Source organism: Mustela lutreola, chromosome 1, assembly GCF_030435805.1.
Source record: "Mustela lutreola isolate mMusLut2 chromosome 1, mMusLut2.pri, whole genome shotgun sequence".
Taxonomy (NCBI): domain Eukaryota; kingdom Metazoa; phylum Chordata; class Mammalia; order Carnivora; family Mustelidae; genus Mustela; species Mustela lutreola.
In genome coordinates, this window is record NC_081290.1 from 233705708 (window position 1) to 233727055 (window position 21348).

General features: G+C 41.1%; 1 protein-coding gene and 1 pseudogene across 1 annotated transcript; both read right to left on the reverse strand.

Annotated features, from left to right (window-relative positions):
- Positions 1-7309: 7309 nt before the first annotated feature.
- On the reverse strand, positions 7310-8374 carry LOC131808274 (transcription factor BTF3-like; annotated as a pseudogene).
- Positions 8375-8512: 138 nt separating this feature from the next.
- Positions 8513-20402, reverse strand: TRIM21 (tripartite motif containing 21). The gene is made up of 7 exons (XM_059134239.1): positions 20316-20402; positions 18144-18599; positions 14405-14500; positions 13120-13350; positions 11075-11097; positions 10312-10412; positions 8513-10051 (listed from the first exon to the last, which is right to left on the reverse strand). Exons 2-7 carry the CDS (start codon positions 18549-18551, stop codon positions 9504-9506), a joined length of 1407 nt encoding a protein of 468 aa, XP_058990222.1. The 5' UTR covers positions 18552-18599; positions 20316-20402; the 3' UTR covers positions 8513-9503.
- Positions 20403-21348: the final 946 nt, after the last annotated feature.

The following is a 21348-nucleotide window of genomic DNA, read 5'->3' on the forward strand; positions in this document are numbered from 1 at the left end:
GATTATAGTTAATATATTATTGTATACTTGGAACTTGCTGAGAGTTGACATTAAATGTTCTCACTACACACACAAAATGTAACTATGTGAGTCAAGGAATCTCTCAATCAGCTTGATTGTGGTAATCATTTCATAAAGTATACATGTATGTACATGGTGTACATATAAGTACACCTTAAGTGTATACAGTTTTTATGCCAATTACACCACACCAACACTGGAAAAAATTTAGAATGTAATGGATAGTTTCATAAAAGTATCATATCTCTAAATTCCTTGATTATACCTTTATCATATGGCTGTGAGAGAACTAAAAAAATATAAACAGGATCTTGAATATATATGACAGAGTAAGCACTGGATACATTTTTAACTTCTTAGCTTGTTTATATTTAAATATTTAGTGTGATAATTTCTGCCTCTTCTAATACAAAAAGAAGTTGTAGAATCAAAGACCACAAAAGTCAACAGGCCTTACTTGCATTTTAGTGGAAAATATTAGAATTAGAATTATTGCTGGTACAATCTTTCTTCATTTCTCAAGAGAATTTTTGTTTGATATGCAGGGTATACCTGGATCATTTTTTAGTAATTACTGATGGGTTAGAAGTTGAGATACTCTAAAATCTCTACAACTTAATTCCTTTCAATGGGGCCCAGGGGGATGGTAGTATGTCATTTGTGTAGTGGATATCTCCAAGTATTGGGGTAACCAGATATGCCAAGGTATTTGGATTTTGAGAAATGAGAATATTTAAGTTTATATCATCATGTTAGTTTTCTCCTACTAGAATATCAATTAAAGGGAACAACTAATGTTCAGTGGCTAACTGAACATTAAAAGAAAAAAAAACGAACAAACTATCATTTACATTAATCACTCCAAGGCAAAGGCATAGCAGCAGAAAAGTGGATTTTATAATTTACCCTTAAAAAATTTCTCTGTGACCTTGACATACAGAATCCCACCATTTCCCAGTACATCCCCATGCATATAGGTCTGGGTGCTCCTTTTCTTCCTTCTGTTTATCAACCAAGACAACATTGATTTTGCAAACTTTTATTGGTTTAGCTCTATAATATCATCATCTTGCCTGAAGATTCTGTTCTTTCTATCCTTCCTTCAAAGTAACTTCTTTTCGTCCATTGTTAAGATAGACCTATATTCATTCTTATAAATAATTCTTTTTAATAAACCTTAAGGTCACTGACATCTTTGTACATTATCTAAATTTCATGAAATGAATATTTACCAGATTTACAGAGAGCAAACTGAGATTCTATTTTATTTAAAAAGATTTAATTCCAGTGTAGTTAACATACAGTGTTAAATCAGTTGCAGGTATATAATAGAGTGATTCAACAGTTCCATATATTACTCAGTGCTCATCAGATAAGTATACTTTCTTTTTCTTTTTCTTTTTTTTAGATAAGTATACTTTCTGTGGTTTTTTTTTTTTTTTTTTTTTTTTTTAAAGAGTGTGCTCCATACACAGTGTGGAGCCCAACATGGGGCATAAACTCACAACCCTGACATCAAGATCTGAGCTAAGGTCAAGAGTTGGAGACTCCACTGATTGAGACACCCAGGTGCCCCCAAGTAAATGTACTCTTAATCCCCCTCATCTATTTTACCCATTCCCCCACTCACCTTCCTTCAGGTAACTGTTTGTTCTCTATAGTTAGGAGTATGGTTTTTTGTTTTCTCTCTTTATTTTGTTCTTTGTTTTGTTAAATTCCACACATGAGTGAAATAATACAGTATTTGTCTTTACCTGATTGGCTTATTTCACTTAGCATTGTGCTCTCTACATCCAGCCATGTTGTTGCAAATGCCAAGATTTCATTCTTTTTTATGCCTGAATAATATTTCAGTGTGTGTGTGTGTGTGTGTGTGTGTGTGTTTCACATCTTTATCCATTCATATATTGATGACCCTTGGGTTGCTTCCATAATTTAGCTATTGTAAATAGCTATAAACATAGGGGTGCATATATCCCATCAAATTAGTGTTTTCATGTTCTTTGGGTAAATACTTAGTAGTGCATTACTGGATTGAAGGATAGCTCTGTTTTTAATTTTTTGAAGAAACTATACTGTTTTCCACAGTGGCTCTACCAGTTTGCATTGCCAATAACAGTGCATGACTGTTCCTTCTTCTCCACTGCCTTGCCAACACTTGTTTTTTGAGTTTTTGGTTTTAGCTATTCTGACAAGTATGAGGTGATATCTCATCGTAGTTTTGATTTGCATTTCCCTGATGATGAAGAGAATTTTTTCATGTGTCTGTTGGCCATCTGGGATTTGGAGAAATATCTGTTTATATCTTCTTCCCATTTTAATTAGATTTTTGGGGGTGTGTGTGTTGAGTTGTATAAGTGATACGTAGAATTTTTTTGAGAGTTAGTTCATGAGTAGGGTTGGGAGGGGCAGGGGTAGAGAGAGAGAGAAAATCTTAAGCAGGCTCCATGCTCAGCATGCAGCCCAATGTGGGGCTCAGTCTCACAACCCCAAGATCATGACCTGAGCCAAGATCAAGAGTTGTATGCTTAACCAACTGAGGCACCCCAGTTTTTTAAAAATTAATTTAAATATAAGCCCTTAATTGGATATGTCATTTGAAAATATCTTCTCAATCAGTAGATTGTCTTTTAGATTATTCGTTGTTTCCTTTGCTGTACAGAAGTTTTTTATTTTGCTGTAGTCTCGATAGTTCATTTCTGCTTTTTGTTTTCCTTGCCTCAGGAGACATCTAGAAAAAAGTTGCTATGGCTGTTGACATAGCAAGAGGTTACTGCCTGTGTTCTCTTCTAGGACTTTTGTGATTTTAGGTCTCATATTTAAATAGTTTATTTTTGTGCTTAGTGAAAGAAAGTGGTCCAGTTTCATTCTTTTGCATGTAGCTCCCCAGTTTTCCCAACACCATTTGAAGAGATGGTCCTTTTCCCACTGCATATTCTTGCCTACTTTGTTAAAGAATAATTGACCGTATAGTTGTGGGTTTATTTCATGTGCTTTCTATTCTGTTCCAATGATCTGTATGTCTGTTTTTGTGTCAGTACTTTACTGTTTTGATCACCACAGCTTTGTAGTATAACTTGAAGTCTCGATTGTGATTGTGATGCCTCCAGTTTTTTTTTTTTTTTTTTTTTTTTTAGATCACTGTGGCTATTTGGGGTCTTTTATTTTTCCATACAAATTTAAAGATTCTTTGTTATAGTTCTATGAAAAATGCTCTTTGTATTTTGACAGGTATTACATTTAAATGTGTAGATGGCTTTGGGTAGGATAGACATTTCAAAGAAGAAATAATGCCTATTCTTCTGAAGCTGTTTCCAAAAAATAAAAATATTTGTTTTTCCAATCCACGAACATGGAATCTCTTTGTGTTATCTTCAATTTCTTTCATCAATGTTTTATAGTTTTCAGAGTATAGTTTTTCACCTTTTAAATTTTATTAATAGATATTTTATAATTTTTGTTGTAAATGGGATTGTTTTCTCTATTGCTTCATTATTGGTGTACATAAATGCAACAGATTCCTGTACATCAAATTTGTATCCTGTAATATTGCTGAATTCATTTATCAGTTCCAGTAGTTTTTTGGTGGAGTCTTTAGGGTTTATTTGTATAGAGTAGCATGTCATCTGCAATAGTGAAAGCTTTACTTCTTCGTTACCTGTTTGGGTGTCTTTTATTTCTTTTTGTTATCTGATTGCTGTGATAGGACTTATCCAGTATTGTATTGAATGAAAGTGGTGAGTGGACATCCTTGTCTTTTTCCTGACCTTAGGGGGAAAGCTCTCCCTTTCCCCCCATTAAGGATGATGTTAGCTGTTGGTTTTTCACATAAGGCCTTTATTTTGAGAGGAACAGGTATTAACTCTTAAATATTTGGTAGAATTCATCTATGAAATCATCTGGACCTGGACTTTTGTTTGATGGGAGTTTTTTTCTTTTAAATTAGGTTAGTCACCATACAGTACATCATTAGTTTTTGGGAGTTTTTTGATTACTGATTAAGTTTCACTGCTGGTAATCAGTCTGTTCAAATTTTGTTTCTTCCTGCTTCAATTTTGGTAACTTGTACATTTCTAGGAATTTATTCATTTCTTCTAGGTTGTCCAATTTGTTGGCATATAATTTTTCATAATATTCTCTTTCAGTTCTTTGTATTTCTGTGATGTCAGCTGTTATTTCTCCTCTTTCATTTGTGATTTTTGTTTGAGTTCTCTTTTTTTAATGAGTCTGGCTAGAGGTTTATCAATTTTGTTGATCTTTTCAAAGAACAAGCTCCTGATTTAATTGATCTGTTCTATTTAGTTTCTAGGTCATTTATTATTTCCTTCATTCTGTGATTTGGGGATTTTTGTTTGTTCTTCTTTTTCTAGATCCTTTAGGTGTAAGGTTAGGTGGCTTGAGATTTGTCTTGCTTCCTGAGATAGACCTCTATTGCTATAAGCTTTCCTCTTAGCACACTTGTGCTGCATCCCAGAGGTATTGGACTGTTTTTTTTTTTTTTTATTTCTCTCCATGTAATTTTTGAATTTTTAAAAAAAATTTCTTGGTTGGCCATTAATTGATTAGTAGCATGTTATTTAACCTCCATGGATTTGTGCAGTTTCCAGATTTTTTTCTTGTGGTTCTTTTCTAGTTTCATAATGAGGTCATGACCATGAGGTCAGAGAAGATACATGGTATGACTTTGATCATACAATGATCAAACTGATTGAGACTTGTTTTGTGGCCTACTATTTGATCTAGCTTGGAGAATGTCCCACGTGTACTTGAAAAGAATATGTATTTTGCTATTTTAGGATGGAATGTTCTGCATATATCTGTTAAATCCATCTGATCCAGTGTCATTCAAAGTGACTGTTTCCTTGTTGATTTTTCTGTTTGGTGATCTGTCCCTTGATGTAAGTAGAGTGTTATGGTTTCCAACTATTATTGTATTATGATTTATTAGCTCCTTTATTTGTTATTAACTATTTTATGTATTTGGGTACTCTCATATTGGGTGTATAGATATTTACAGTTGTTCAAATTTTTGTTTAATTGTCCATTTGTTATTATAGCGTTCTTGTCCTTTGTTACAGTCTTTGTTTTAAAGTCTATTTTGTCTGATCCAAGTATTGTTACCTGGCTTTCTTTTCATATCCATGTGCATGGTAGATGTTTCTCCATCCTCTCATTTTCAGTTTGCATGTGTCTTTAGGTCTGAAATGAGTCACTTGTGGGCAACATATAGATGGGTCTTGTCTTTTCATCCATTTTGTCACCCTAGGTCTTTTGATTGGAGTATTTAGGTTCATTTACATTTAAAGTAATTTTTGATATATATGTATTTATTGTCATTTTGTTACTTGTGGGTTCTTAAAAATCCTTTTTTTATTAACATATAATGAATTGGTTCAGAGGTACATCTGTGATTCATCACTCTTACATAATTCACAGCACTCACCATAGCACATAGCTTCCCCAATGTCACCTCATCCCTCCCACTCCCTCCCTTCCAATAGCCCCCAGTTTGTTTCTTGAGATTAAGAGTCTTTTATGGTTTGTCTCCCTCTCTGGTTTTGTCTTATTTCATTTTTCCCTCCTTTCCCCTATGATCCTCTCTTGTTTCTCAAATTTCTCATATCAGTGAGATCATACAATAATTGTCTTTCTCTGACTTATTTCACTTAGCATAATACCCTCTAGTTCCATCCATGTTGTTGCAGATAGCAAGATTTCTCCTTTTTGATGGCTGCATAGTATTCCTGTGTGTGTGTGTGTGTGTGTGTGTGTGTGTGTGTGTGTGTGATCTTCTATATCCATTCATCTGCTGATGGACATCTAAGCTCTTTTCATAGTTTGGTTATTGTGGACATTGCTACTATAAACATTTGGGTGCATGTGCCCCTTTGGATCACTACATTTGTATCCTTAGGGTAAATACCTACTAGTGCAATTGCTGGGTCTTAGGGTAGTTCTATTTTCAACTTTTTGAGGGACCTCCATACTGTTTTTCAGAGTGGCTGCACCAGCTTGCATTCCCACCAACAGTGTAGGAGGGTTCTTCTTTCTTCTCATCCTCACCAACATTGTTTCCTGACTTATTAATTTTAGCCATTCTGATTGGTGTGAGGCAGTATCTCACTGCGGTTTTAACTTGTATTTCTCTGATACGGAGTGATGTTGAGTACTTTTTCATGTGTCTGTCAGCCATTTGGATGTCTACTTTGTAGAAATGTCTGTTCATGTCCTCTGCCCATTTCATGATTATTTGTTCTTAGGGTGTTGAGTTTGATAAGCTCTTTATAGATTTTGGATACTAGCCCTTTATCTGATATGTTGTTTGCAAATATCTTCTCCTATTCTGTCAGTTGTCTTTTGGTTTTATTAACTGTTTCCTTTGCTGTGCAAAAGCTTTTGATCTTGATGAAATCCCAATAGCTCATTTTTGCCCTTACTTCCCTTGCCTTTGGCGATACTCCTAGGAAGAAGTTGCTGCATCTGAGGTCAAAGAAAGAGGTTGCTGCCTGTGTTCTCCTGAAGGATTTGGGTGGATTCCTTTCTCATTGAGGTAGTTATCCATTTTGGGTATACTTTTTTGTGTGGTGTAAGTAAATCATCCAGTTTTATTCTTCTGGATGTGGCTGTCCAACTTTGCCAACACCATTTGTTGAAGAGACTGTCTTTTTTCGACTGGACATTCTTCCTTGCTTTGCCAAAGTTTAGTTGACCATAGAATTGAGGGTCCATTTATGGGCTCTCTATTCTGTTCCATTGACCTACGTGTCTGTTTTGTGCCAGTACCATACTGTCTTGATGATGACAGCTTTGTAATAGAGATTTGTGGCTGTTTTTGTTGTTCTTTTCTCATCCTTCTCTCCCTATTATGGTTTGCTGAACTTCTTTAGTGATATACTTGGATTCTTTTATTTTTTGCATGTTTATTACTGGTTTTTGATTTGTGGTTATATATACTAGATTTGTATATAACACCCACATATAGCAGTCTATATTAAGTTGATCACTTAAGATTGGACCCATATTTAACTCTTCTCTCCCCATGTTTTAGGTATATATTGTCATATTTTACATCTTTTTGTGACTCTTTTGACTGATTTTTACAGATACACTCATTCATACTTCTTTTATGCTTCCGACTTTTTAAAAAAATATTATATGGCCATTTAAAATCTTTAATCAAATTTCATCAAAGATTACCAGCCATATTACATGCCATGCTTAGCTTTCTATAAACAACTTTGCTTTCTGTGTATAAATCAGTGTTAACGAAATAAAAAATAAAACCGTATCCTAGGCAAAGAACTTTATTAACCTTGTTTCAAACTTTATTCACAGGCTTCTTCAGTTTAATTAGCTGCAAAGAATGCATTGTGTATAAGCAAAAACTGAAAAGAGCTGCAGTGTCCAAGGGGCTTGGGCTTAAAAATATCAGAGATCTAGATTTTATCAGATCCATGAGGAAAATCTTAAAAAGCAGTCATAATATAAAATAGCAGCTCCCAGTAACTTCTTCAAGTTTTATCTTTTTCAGAAGTTGACTCAATTCAGTTTGCTTCATTCTTGGAAGCTTCGTCAAAATTCCCCACAAGATCTGGAACTTCATCATCATCATCTGCTCTAGTAGCAAGTGGTGCTTTTCTATGCAGAGATTATTTGGGCAGAGCTTCAGCCAGTCTTCTTAAACTAGTCAACCTGTCTGCACCAAGTTGGTTTAAAATACTGGGTAGCATTTCTGTCAGCTGCTTTGTCTCAGCATGGCCTGTGTTCATGCCAGCGATGCCTGAACTTTGGGATTGTTAAAGTGGATAACTGTTCCTTGGTTTGTGAACATAATTCACTTTTTCAATACGAGAGATATTGTTTACCCCTAACTTCTTTAAGGAGAACTGAAGTTTTTTTTTTTTTTTTTTTTTTTTTATCATCTGCTGTAGCCGTACTATGAACCACCTTCTTCTTTGGCGAGCAGTTCCTTTCCCACCAATGTGCACTTGTGCTTGCAGTTTGGTTTCTCCTGGTTCATGAGTTTCTTTCATTTTGTTGGAGCAGAAGTGGGACCGCACAGGGGACTAGGGTGCTCAGAGGGGTCTCAGGCGGACCAGCCGAGATTAGGTGCACACACATGGGGACGAAAGATGGCAGCTAGAGCATGCTTCCTACTTTTACTTCTTTTCTTTCCACTCAGAGTCCCTTTAACATTTCTTGTAGAACTGGTTTAGTGCTCATGAACTCCTTTAGCTTTTGTTTGTCTGCTAATCTCTTTACCTCATCCAGTCTGAATGGTAGCCTTGCTGGATAGAATAGTCTTGGCTGCATTTTTTTTTTTTTTCACCTTTCAGCACTTTGACTCTATCATATCACTCCCTTTTGGCCTACAAAGTTTCTGCTGAAAAGTTTGCTGAGAGGCTTATGGGGTTCCCTTGTATATAACTACTTTTCATCATGGTGCTTTTAAAACTCTCTCATCATCAAAGAAGCAGAAACTGGTAGGAGATAAATATGATGAGATTTATTGCAAGGAATTCACTTATGCAATTGTGGGGGTAGACAAGGCAGGTCCTAAATCCACAAGACAGGGCATCAGAAACAGCAGGCTATAACTTTGGCAGGAGCTAAAGCTGCTAGGGGTAGATGGATCATCTTCAGGAAAGCTTTGCTTTTCAGGTTTTTTACTTAATTGTCCTGTATAGGCCTGTTAGGCAGGCCTAATAAAAACTCCTTAAACTCACATGATTATGGACTTTAATAACATCTACAAAATGCCTTCACAGCAAAATTTAGATTAATGATTAAAGAACTGGGGGCTTATGGCCTAGCCAAGTTGAAATATCAAAAATCTATCCCACCTTCCATTTAGGATTGACACACCTTTTGACCAACTCCATTAAGAAGATGTGGTTGGAAGTGCATGATAGGGATAGGGGAGCACAGGAGCTGGATATGTGATGTGGTAATGTAAGGCATGCATCACTCAGCCTTTATTTTCAAAGGATGATTGTTTTTCTATAAGTTTTGTGGAGCCATTTATGATCTGATGTGTGTATGTTACAACAGTAATCCTAAATGTATATAAGAACAAGGATCGAATGGGATATGTCAAGGCCCAATGCATTTAGGAAGCCCTTTTGCAAACCATGCAAGGTGTATAAGAGATCTGACAAAAGGGCTAGAGCTGGAGAGGAGAAAACAAGACTTGGGTCACATAAGACAGCAGAAACAAATTTTGGTTGATTGAGGTGGTTTGAGCCAAATAGAAGTAGTTTATTTCATGGAAGGAATCAGAAAGCAATCTAGTGCTAGGAATGCTGATGTAGATTTTCAGGGAACTCCCCTGCCAAAGTCTGCTTGCTGGTATCCTGACCCCTCTGCAGAGACAAAGTGGTTCAGAGTTCCTGGGGAAATGAGGAGGGTCAGTGGCTGAGAAGGGCACCAACAGGAGAGGTACTGGTATCCAGAGAATGCCACAACAGGTCAGTGGATCCCTATCACCCCATCTCCAGAGGGCAGAGGACAAGAGGAGCTGCATTTCTTCCTCCATCATTAAAACCAGTACTGAAGAAGGGCCGTAGAGGTTCAGCGAAGGCACATTCAGAGAAGGTATAGATGAGGGAGCCGTGGTCAGTGATGTTATAGAAGGAGACAATGCGGGCCTCATAGTCCAGGAAAATCCCAACTTGGCGTGGAGGGACCTGAAGGTGGAGGGGAGTCTGGATGCAGGTGCCAGCCTCATATTTTTGTTTGTTCCACAGCCAAATTGTCCAGAAGCCCGTCTCAGGGCTGAGCGAAAATTGCCCCTTCCTTTGCACAGAGTCTCTACAAACACCCAGGTCCCAGGCCTCCTTCCCTGTCACATCTACCTCCCAGTAAACCTGTCCAGAGTCAAAGCACTGGGCACCCAGGACCATGGGATAATGGTCAAATCTGTCCTTATTTTCAGGCACTTCCTGCCGTCGGTCTCCAAGCCTTACTTGTCTCCGATCCTCTGAAAGGATGAGCCATGGATTGGCTGTGTGTGGATCCAGAGTGATGTGTACTGTAGAGAGAGGACCACAGTCAGGCAGGGAGAGGGAGGGGAATCAGGAACCCTGGGCCTGTGGTGTGAGGTAAGGATGAGAGGTGAGCATGGCCTCACTGCGGGAGGAAATACCCCCCAGCCTGACTTTAGAAGGAACCACCTATCTGTCCCTGCCTCACCTTACCCTGACTGGCTATCTCTCCCTGACCCTGGGACCCATTCTGCACCCTTAACACCCCCTGTGTTCCCCAGTCCCACTTTCCTGGTGCTTGCCTCACCTCCACATGTCCTCAGCATTCTCTTCAACCCTGGCACAAGGCACACATTCCTCAGGTCTGGGGAGGTGATGTTCAGCTCCTTCAGGTTCCAAGACTCACTCCTGGGCAAACAGTTATAGACTCTGTTTCCAACTCTTGCCTCACCCTCCTGAACCCTGATACTATAACCTCACTTGTGGATAACACTTTGGTGCAAATTTACAAATACCTGAATTAGGATCCCTGAGGGTAGAAGGCAAAAAGTGGTAGAACTTAGTTCCTATCTAGGTGTTCCTGATTACATGGGCTCCTGAAGCTACTGTGTAGTCTCTATCTCCTCTTCAAGCCTGAGGTCAGCAGGCAAGCACATTCTGTTTCATTTTACAGGTGAGGTATCTGCTACAGATGGAATTACTTCCATAAGGAAGATTCCATGTTGCTGGTCTCCCCACCTGGCTCTTTCTGGGAGATGTGTAACCAACTAGATTCTTTTTAAAGAAAGAGTTCTAGGAGGCTGTGGACTTAGAACTTCACAGAATTTCCCAGTTTGTTGGGACTTCACTTTGTAAAGCTCTTTTAGTCCAATTACTTTGGGCAGCTCACTGAGATGTCCATTAATTAGCATCAGACCAGAAAATATTTTATGGAAGACTGGATCTTTGAGAATAGGGAGGAGAATGGGGAATACATCAGTGCATGTTTTTCTAACTTGAAAACCTTTCCCACAGGTATATATGTATGCTTCCTTCCACCCCCTCCTCTTATAAAGAAAACCTCCTCTTACCTTCCCAGGACATTCTTCACCTCCTGAGGAGAAAAGAATAAGAGTATGAATTCTGGATCACTGCTTTATCATGGAGACCTCAAGACCTCAGTTCTGTGGGTGAGGTGATGCCCTTCCCCACGGAGGCCCATGGGACATTGCTCTACCCTGTTCCTCTGGGCCAATACCTGAAATATTTCCCACCAGCCTGGAGGAGAAAGGGTGTGGATATTTGTGGGGTAACCAGCATGGGTGTGACCTCTAGCGAGGGGAAGAATGACTAGTTTAAGGACTGTGATTCGGAAGATAAATGAGAATGAGACTTGTGGGTAGAGGAGTTGGAGGAAAGTGGAAAGGAACAAGTAGCCCAGCTTGGCCAAACCCCAGAGGCAGTCACAGGGTGAGAATGGCCAAGTCAGGGTGCACAGAAACTGCTCCATCTCATTTGCAGGCTTGTGTTGTTTGGGAAGGAAGGGCTTTTATGCTGGAGTTAATACTACTTTCTCATGTATGTGAAATTGAATTATTTGAGAACATGCTGTTTCAGGCCTTGGGAGCCCTTCACTAGGAACTGGCACCCTCCTAGGCCCAGTCAAAAGTGTGTGTGTGTTTTTTTTTAAGATTTTATTTATTTATTTGACAGAGAGAGATCACAAGTAGGCAGAGAGGCAGGCAGAGAGAGAGAGAGGAGGAAGCAGACTCCCTGCTGAGCAGAGAGCTCGATGCGGGACTCGATCCCAGGACCCTGAGATCATGACCTGAGCCGAAGGCAGCGGCTTAACCCACTGAGCCACCCAGGCACCCCAAAAGTGTGTTTAGAAAGCATGGTTCAGTGTTGGGAAGAAGCAAGCTTTAGAGTGGAAGAGGGTCTGCCAAATCAGGCCAATCCAGTCAGTCTTTTTGCACAAACAAAAACAAAGAATGGCTTCATGACCACATCTGACAGACACCTTGAAAAAGTTTGGGAAGAGGAAAACTGTAGGACATCAGAGCAGAAGGGACTTTTTAGACTCTGGTCTCCCATAACAAGGTAAACATATAGGGGATGAGAGAACATACAGGGATGAGGTTTTTTTTTTTTTTTTTTTTAAACAGTTATATGCTTATTTTAATTTTAGCTATGGCTCTTACTATTTGGGCTAAAGTGGTTAAGTTATTTAGCTGTAGTCTCTTGAGTTTCTCAACCTCTCCGCTCTTCTGTTTTCTCATCTATGAAATGGGGATAACAGAACCCACCTCACTGCATTGTTGTGACAGAATGAATACACTGAGGTGTGTCCTACATGCTATTTAAGAAATGGCCGTTGTAGACATGAAAACAACAACAAAAAAATCAGTAACATATCAACACATAATTTTGTGACTACTATTGCTTAGGACAAATTTCCTTTTATGCTGAATTTCTTCCGATGAAAGAGTGAGACCATGTTAAGAAAACCCAATGCTAACAGGATTTGGGTAGTTCATAGAAATGGCAGGAAGTATGAAGATGATACATCGTGACTAAAATCTGGGGAATCTTTGTTATTCAGCCCACTCCCTCCCTCTTGTTTCACAAGTGGAGAAAGTAGGTCTTGGAAAAGAAGAGCACTTGCCCTAGAATTATGGAGAAAACTGATGGCAGGGCTGGGGCTGGGCTACTGTCTCTTAATTTCTAGTGCCATGTTCTCAGTTACGTCTATGAGAACTTTCCCAGGGCCAAACCATCATGAAGAAGCTTTTGTGGTTTCTCTCATTTAATCCTCACAAAAATCCTTTGAGATATGTAATATTATAATGTCCACTTAACATAGGAGAAACCTGACACTCTGAAAGGTTAAGGAACTTTCTCAGGATCGTGAAGTTGGTATGTGTCAAAGCAGCTCTAATGGGGATGCCTGCTTTTTTAAATTGCTGCAAGGAAAATTCCCTCCTAAGTTGGACCTTTCCATGGCTTGAAAGCAGACCACTCATGGGTCTGAATTCTGGTTAGTCCAGACACTGAGTTTCATTTGCTGATGCTAGAGCTCTCTGAGGCTACCCATTTTTCAGTTCATCCTTGAGACTCAGGGAGAGGGCCGGCTCACCTGCAGCAGCTCCACAGCTGAACCTCTGCTCCTCCTCTCCAGCTCCATCACCAGCTCCTGCAGGGCTTGGCTCTTCTGGGCCAGCATGGCCTCCACCTCCCCCAGGATTCTCAGTTGGTTCCTCTCCTCCATGTCTAGCCTCTGCAGTTGCCGCTGCTCCTCTGTAGCCAGGAAGTTTTTCTGCTGCACAAACTCTGCATGAATTCTCAGTTTGTGTGTTTCAACCTGATTCTTTAGTGTCAGTGGGAAGAAAGAGAAGGTTCAGGAATGAAGGTGTTTATATCTATTTCTATTCCCTGTAGACTCATCATTCTGGGTCTGAGAACATACATATGTACATACTATTTTGCTGGGGAAGTACAAGGGTGAGGCTTCTGGGCTAAGAGAGAGATGGGATTATGGGGCAGGGGGCACACTGTAGCAGCCCTACAACCACAGCTGCATGGGCCCATGGTATCAGACTTTCTACAGCCTCTTTCAAAACCCAGACAGTACCCAACTATGCTGCTCTGTCTTCATATCTCCATGAGTTCCTGAGACTGTAACACCTGTCCCCACCGCCAATAACCTCCCTTGCAACATTTCCTCAGTTCTGAGGAAAGAGAGTCCTTGGGATAATCTTTGCCATTTCCTATTAGTGACTGAAGGTCACCTGATGACACAGGATGACTCCTTTTGTCATCACAGCCTGACTTACCCTTCTCCAATCCCAAATGTTCCCTTTCTGGGCTCTATTGGCCATGAGTTCCCTCCATTCCTCTAATCCCTGCCCCCTGCCGCCCCCCCCATCCCACTTACAGAGGCTTAACAAGCTTTAGTTCTCCATTCTACTTTGGACCAGTGATCTGGACAAGGTCAAGCACCTACCCAGTCACACTGGTTTTTCTATGTTTTGCCTTGGTCATTCCTGTAAGTCTGTTACTCACAGCCTTTGTCATTTCCTGACAGGTGTAGTCATTGGTGATCTCTATATTTCTATTGGGGAACCTCTGTCCCAGACACCAAGGCAGGCATGCTATCATGTTTTAAGACTAGGCTCAAGGATTGGGAATTTAAGGTATGGCTTGTTCCTCTTGGCACCTTCTCCTAAGACTCTTGATTTTTCTGATTGGGAACGCTCTCCTTTTTATTCTCTATCAGAAGATCTAGAGGGCAGCTGATTCTTCGAGAGTAAGATATACTATCATTCCACATATGGGCATAGCTATGGTTAGAGCTTGAGACCAGGACCCTGGACTCTGCCCTGGCTTCTGATCAGAGATTCCCTTTGGGATGTGACACTTGCCTTCCAGGCTGTTCTCTTTGTTGCAATATTCACTTCCATCTCTTCAGCCAACTCCTGTCCTTTTCTCAGTTTCCCTAATGCCACTTGAAGCTTCTCCTGAAGAGAAAGATAGGTTAGCACCCAATTAGACCAAGAAGTGGGGTGGAGTGGCATGAAGATGACCATGCTGGTACTTTGAAAAACAGTGCAGAGAAAGAGGGAAGACTACAGTCTGACTGGGATAGGAATTCTGTGGATAAGAAGACTTTGGGAAAAGCCTGATGTTTCTTAAGAAATGCATCCAAAAAGATGGCAGAGGAATAGGAGAACCTATTTCAGCTGGTCCCCTGAACTGAGCTAGATATCTACCAGAGCACCCTGAACACCTGTGAAATAAGCCCGAGTTCTAAGATTATACACTTCTGGATCTCTACAGGGGCAGAGGATCAGCAGCAGAGTGGTACAAAGTTGTTGAGAGTGCACAGACTGGTATCAGAGGATAAACAGAAGGGGGAGGGAGCTACCAGAAGATAGAGCTACCCCACGACCCAGCAGTTGCACTACTGGTTATTTACCCTAAAGATACAAATGTAGTGATCCAAAGGGGCACATGCACCCAAATGTTTATAGCAGCAATGTCCACAATAGTCAATTAGAGAAAGATAATTATCATATCTCTCTTACATGAAGAATTTGAGGGGCAGGGCAGTGGGTCGTGGGGCATAGGGAGGGAAAAAAATGAAACAAGATGGGACTGGGAGGGAGACAAACCATAAGAAACTCTTAATCTCAGGAAACAAACTGAGGGTTGCTGGTGGGGGGTTGGGATAAGGTGGCTAGGTTATGGACATTGGGGAGGGTATGTGCTATGATGAGTTTTGTGAAATATATAAGCCTGATAATTCAGAGACTCATACCCCTGGAGCAATAATACATTATATGTTAATTAAAAGATTAAAAAATCAAAAAATATCAAAACAAAACAAAATAAAACAAAACCTCCCAAAAAACTAGAGTCCGGGACCTGATGGATTCTCTGGGGAATTCCACCAAACATTCAAAGAAGAAATAATGCCTATTCTTCTGAAGCTGTTTCAAGAAATAGAAAGAGAAGGAAAACTCCCAGATTCTTTCTATGAAGCCACTATTACCTTGATCCCCAAACCAGGCAAAGACACTATCAAAAAGAATTTCAGACCAATACCCCTGATGAATGTGGATGCCAAGATTCTCAACAAGATCTAGCTAATTGGCAAATAAGTCAAACTCTCTCTCTTTGCAGATGACAGGATACTTTATGTGGAGAACCCAAAAGACTCCACCCCCAAACAACTAGAACGCATACAGCAATTCAGTAATATGGCAGGATAGAAGATCAATGCTCAGAAATCAGTTTCTTATACACTAACAGTGAAACCGGAGAAAGGGAAATTGAGAAGTGATTGCATTTACAATAGCACTGAAAAACACAAGACACCTTGAAATAAACCTAACCAAAGAGATAAAGGATCTCTACTTGAAAACTATAGAATACTCATGGAAGACTGAAGAAGACACAAAAAGATGGAAAAACATTCCATGCTCATGGATCGAAAGAATAAACAATGTTAAAATTTCTATACTTCCCAGAGAAATCTTTTTTTTTTTTTTTAAAGATTTTATTTATTTATTTGACAGAGAGAGATCACAAGTAGGCAGAGAGGCAGGCAGAGAGTGAGAGAGAGGGAAGCAGGCTCCCTGTTGAGCAGAGAGCCCGATGCGGGACTCGATCCCAGGACCCTGAGATCATGACCTGAGCTGAAGGCAGCGGCTTAACCCACTGAGTCACCCAGGTGCCCCTTCCCAGAGAAATCTATACTTTCAATGCCATCCTGCTCAAAATATCATCAGTATTTTCCAAAGTGCTAGAACAACCCACCCTAAAATTTGTATGGAACCAGAAAAGACCCCGAAATGCCAAGGAAATGTTGAAAAAGAAAAACAAAGCTGGGGCATCACATTGCCTGATTTCAAGCTTTATTACAAAGCTGATCACTAAGACAGCATGATGTTGGCACAAAAACAGACACATAGACCAATGGAACAGAGTAGAGAGCCCAGATATGGACCCTGAACTCTCCAGTCAACTAATCTGCGACAAATCAGGAAAAAATATCCAGTGGAAAAAAGTATATTCAATAAATGGTGCCGGGAAAATTGGACAGCTATATATAGAAGAATAAACTGGACCATTCTCTAAAACCATACAGAAAGATAAACTCAAAATGGATGAAAGATCTCAGTGTGAGACAGGAATCCATCAAAATCCTAGAGGAGAACATAGGCAGTAACTTCTTTGACATTGGCCACAGCAGCATCTTTCAGGACACGTCTCCAAAAGCCAAGGGAAAAAAGTGAAAATGAACTTTTGGGACTTCATCAAGATAAAAAGCTTCTGTACAGCAAATGAAAGAGTCAACAAAACAGAGGCAACCCATGAAAGGGGAGAAGATATTTGCAAATGACACTATAGACCAAGGGCTCATATCCAAGTTTTATAAAGAACTTCTCCAACTCAACACCCAAAAAACAGATAATCAACTCAAAAATTGGGCAGAATACATGAACAGACACTTCTCTAATGAGGATATACAAATGGCTAACAAACACATGAAAAAGTGTTCATTATCATTAATCATCAGGGAAAGTCAAATCAAAACCACATTGAGATACAACCTTATGCCAGTTAGAATGGCAAAAATTAAGGCAAGAAATAACAAATGTTGGAGAGGATGTGGAGAAAGGGGACCCTCTTACACTGTTGGTGGGAATGCAAGTTGGTACAACTGCTTTGGAAAACAGTGTGGATGTTTCTCAAAAAATTAAAAATATGAGCTACCCTATGACCCGGCAATTGCACTACTGGGTATTTACCCCAATGATACAGATGTAGTGAAAAGAAGGGCCATATGCATCCCAATGTTCATAGCAGCAGTGTTCACAATAGCCAAACTGTGGAAAGAACCGAAATGACCTTCTACAGTCGAAGATGTGGTCCATATACATAATGAAATATTACCCATCAAAAAGGATGAATACCCAACTTTTGCATCAATATGAATGGGACTGGAGAGGATTACACTAAGTGAAATAAGTCAAGCAGAGAAACTCAATTATATGGTTTCATTTACTTGTGGATCATAAGGAATAGTATGGAGGTCATTAGGAGAAGAAAGGGAAAAGTGAAGGGGGGAATTGGAGGAGGAGATGATGAACCATGAGACTGTGGACTCCAAGAAACCAACTGAAGGTTTTAGAGGGGAGGGAGGTGAGGGGATGGGTTGGCCTGGTGATAGGTATGTATTGCACGTATTGCATGGAGGATTGCATGTTATATGCAAACAATGAATCTTGGAACACTACATCAAAAACTAATGATGTACTGTATGGGGACTAACATAACATAATTAAAAAAAATGAAACCAAACTGTTGCTGGGCTGCAGGGGTGGGGCACTATTCATTCCTAATTAACAGGAGGCCACAGGAAATGTGATTCCTGCAGCATTTTCCCCAAGTATATTCCCTGCTCCTAGGGAATGAGAAAGTTGTGCTGAGCTTGCAGTTCTCTGCTTGCATTAGATACAGAAGGTGGGAGACCCCCTACCTTTCCCCAACCCCTCCACTTCCACAGGCGATGCTGCCTGCCCACCACTGGGGAACAAAGACCTCCAGGAACCCATATTCATTTTACCTGCTCATGCCTCTATGCTAGGGCCTCACCTGGTATTCCCGAGCAGCATCTTCAATAGGAACCATGTGGTGGTTACGGTGTCTCTGGGACTGGGAACACACCCAGCAAAGGGTCTTCCCATCTTCCTCACAAAACAGGTGCAGTTTCTCTCCATGCACCTTACACCGGTCCCCCTGTGTGTCCTCCTTGGCACTCTGGGCCATTTGTTTGAGGTTGTCCACCATGTTAGCCAGTGGCCAGTTGGGTCGGAGGTTTTGGAGCAAGAAGTTGTGTTTACACACAGGACAGACACCACCCCCATCTTTCCCGACTTCAGAGATGCATTCATGGCAGAAGTTGTGGCCACAGTCAATGCTCATAGGCTCCACCATGGGATCCAGGCAGATAGGACATGTAACCTCCTCCCACATCATTGCCAAGGGCGCTACTGAGGCCATAGGGCTAATGTTCTTAGTAAGCAGCAATGCAGAGATCCTGGGGGTAGCCTGGTGGGGAGAGGAGAAAAGGAAATGAGAAGATCATAAGCGTTGTGTGAGAAAAAACAGTCCAAAGGAAAACATGAGAACGAGTTTAGTGGAAGGGGTGAGAATAAGACCAGAACAGTAATTTAAATAATAACTTCTCTAGTCTCATCCACTTAATCTAGTCAGATAGAAAGGAAAACTGAGTCCCCTCAAAGAGACTGTGAATGTTATTGAGAACTTCAGATATAAAGCTGTTTACAACTCTTTTCTCCTCATGGCCATCCTTGCTTCATTGTGCCTGCCCAGATTTTTCCTATCCATTCCCTCCCCTCCCTGGTCACCAGTCTTCTGCTCAGTAGCTCATCATCATGATAGGGGCCGTTCACTACGCACACTCCTTATGCCAGAGAAGGTGCTGTGTGCTCTGCGAACATCACTAATATGCACGATAATGGCAATCACATATCTGTGATTATGTACATAATATATTTATTATATATGTCTATCTGTATGTATCTATACCTGTAGGTATGCATGTGTGGATGCATACACACACAAACTTGTAGACTAGCGCGCTTCCTTGGGGGAACCTGGCAGCTGTTTCCATTGCCTCTGGGGCATGAACTCTTTTTTTTTTAAATTTATTTTTTATTTTCAGCATAACAGTATTCATTATTTTTGCACCACACCCAGTGCTCCATGCAATCCATGCCCTCTATAATACCCATCACCTGATACCCCGACCTCCCACCTCCTGCCCCTTCAAAACCCTTAGATTGTTTTTCAGAGTCCATAGTCTCTCATGGTTCACCTCCCCTTCCAATTTCCCTCAACTCCCTTCTCCTCTCTATCTCCCCATGTCCTCCATGCTATATGTTATGCTCCACAAATAAGTGAAACCATATAATTGACTCTCTCTGCTTTGACTTATTTCACTCAGCATAATCCCTTCCAGTTCTGTCCATGTTGCTACAAAAGTTGGGTATTCATCCTTTCTGATGGAGGCATAATACTCCATAGTGTATACGGACCACATCTTTCTTATCCATTCTCTATTGAAGGGCATCTTGGTTCTTTCCATAGTTTGGCGACCGTGGCCACTGCTGCTATAAACATTGGGGTACAGATGGCCCTTCTTTTCACTACATCTGTATCTTTGGGGTAAATACCCAGGAGCGCAATGGCAGGGTCATAGGGAAATTCTATTTTTAATTTCTTGAGGAATCTCTGCACTGTTCTCCAAAGAGGCTGCACCAACTTGCATTCCCACCAGCAGTGTAAGAGGGTTCCCCTTTCTCCACATCCCCTCCAACACATGTTGTTTCCTGTCTTGCTAATTTTGGCCATTCTAACTGGTGTAAGGTGGTATCTCAATGTAGTTTTAAGTTTCTAACACCGGAAACCATCCTACCCCCTCACCCTCCGAGGGTTAACTGTCGACAGGGGTTCCTGGGCCACACTCCATAGTTGCTGCCCCATTCTCCTGCTCAAGGTGGTCAGGCCGCGGTAGGAAGGCAGCCCTCAACCCCTCCTCCTTCCCGGTGGCGTGGAAGTCTCTTTCCGAGCCAGGCGCCCTCGGGCAGGGGCTGGGGTGTGGCCCCGACTAGGGCTCAGGGTGCTCCATTGGGACTGCAGGCTCTAAGGGGTGAGCAGGGATGGAAGGGGCCCTTCGGATCTGGGGCAGGGGAAAGAGGTCCCCCTGTTTCTGGGCCACTAGGGTCGGGGCAAGTCACTTACCTCTTAAGGGTACTCACCAGCTGGCGGCAAGTTGCCTATTTCACTTTCGATTTCCCGTCAGAGGCGTGTCTGGAAGGGAGGCGGGCGGAGGGGCGGAGAATGGGAGGAGAGCGTGACCAGCCAGCTGGGGCGGAGCTAGGGCGCAGCAGGTGGTGGAAGCCAGGCTGGCTCTAGTGAGAGCTCCTTAGCTCTTCGTCCTTGCTTCCCGCTCCCTCTCATGTCCTCAGTATCTAATAAGAAAAAATATCGCATCTAATATGGAGGAGTCATGCTGCCTCCTTTGACACTGTTCACCATCACTCCATACCAACGTGCTGTGCCGTGCCCACTTACGGGAGCTGCCCTTAGGGAGGTTTGGATGGCGACAACAGCGCCTGGAGGTCTCTCTTACAGGCCACCCTCAGCTTCCTACTTCCAGAAACAAGTCCATTTGAGGAAGGACTCGATATTCATTCATTCATCCATTCATCCATCCATCCATCCATCCATCCATCCAAAGATTTTATTTATTTGACAGAGAGAGAGAGAGAGAGAGTGTGTGTGTGTGTGTGTGTAAAGGCAAGAACACAAGCAGGGGGAGTGGGAGAAGGAGAAGCAGGCTTCCTCCCAAGCAGGGAGCCCAATGTGGGGCTTGATCTCAGGACCCCGGGATCATGACCTGAGCTGTGGGCAGATGCTTAACTACTAAGCCATCCAGGTGCCCAAAGACTTGATATTCTTTTAACATCAGGGGGTAAGGGATTTATTCCACATGACCCAAAGGCAGGTGTCACACCAGTGACTGGTAAGAAGGGAATTGACATTTACTGGGCACCAACTGTGTACTTGTCACTGAACTAGGGATTTTCTGAGGTTATTTTTTATTTTAAAAATTGTAGTAAACAAAACTTACCATTGTAACCGTTTTCAAGTATATAGTTCAGTGGCATTAAATACATTCACTTCATTATGTGACCAAAAGCACCATCCACAGAACTTTTTTCATCTTGCCCAACTGAAACTGTTATCTGTTCAACAATAATTCCCCCATTAT

Coding starts and splice junctions, on each gene's coding strand:
- TRIM21 (XM_059134239.1), bottom strand. CDS start 18,551: ATGGCCTCAGTAGCGCCCTTGGCAATGATGTGGGAGGAGGTTACATGT. Junction 13,351..14,404: donor CAAAGAGAACAGCCTGGAAG/GCAAGTGTCACA, acceptor CTGACACTAAAG/AATCAGGTTGAAACACACAA. Junction 11,098..13,119: donor CAGCTGTGGAGCTGCTGCAG/GTGAGCCGGCCC, acceptor TTTTCTCCTCAG/GAGGTGAAGAATGTCCTGGG.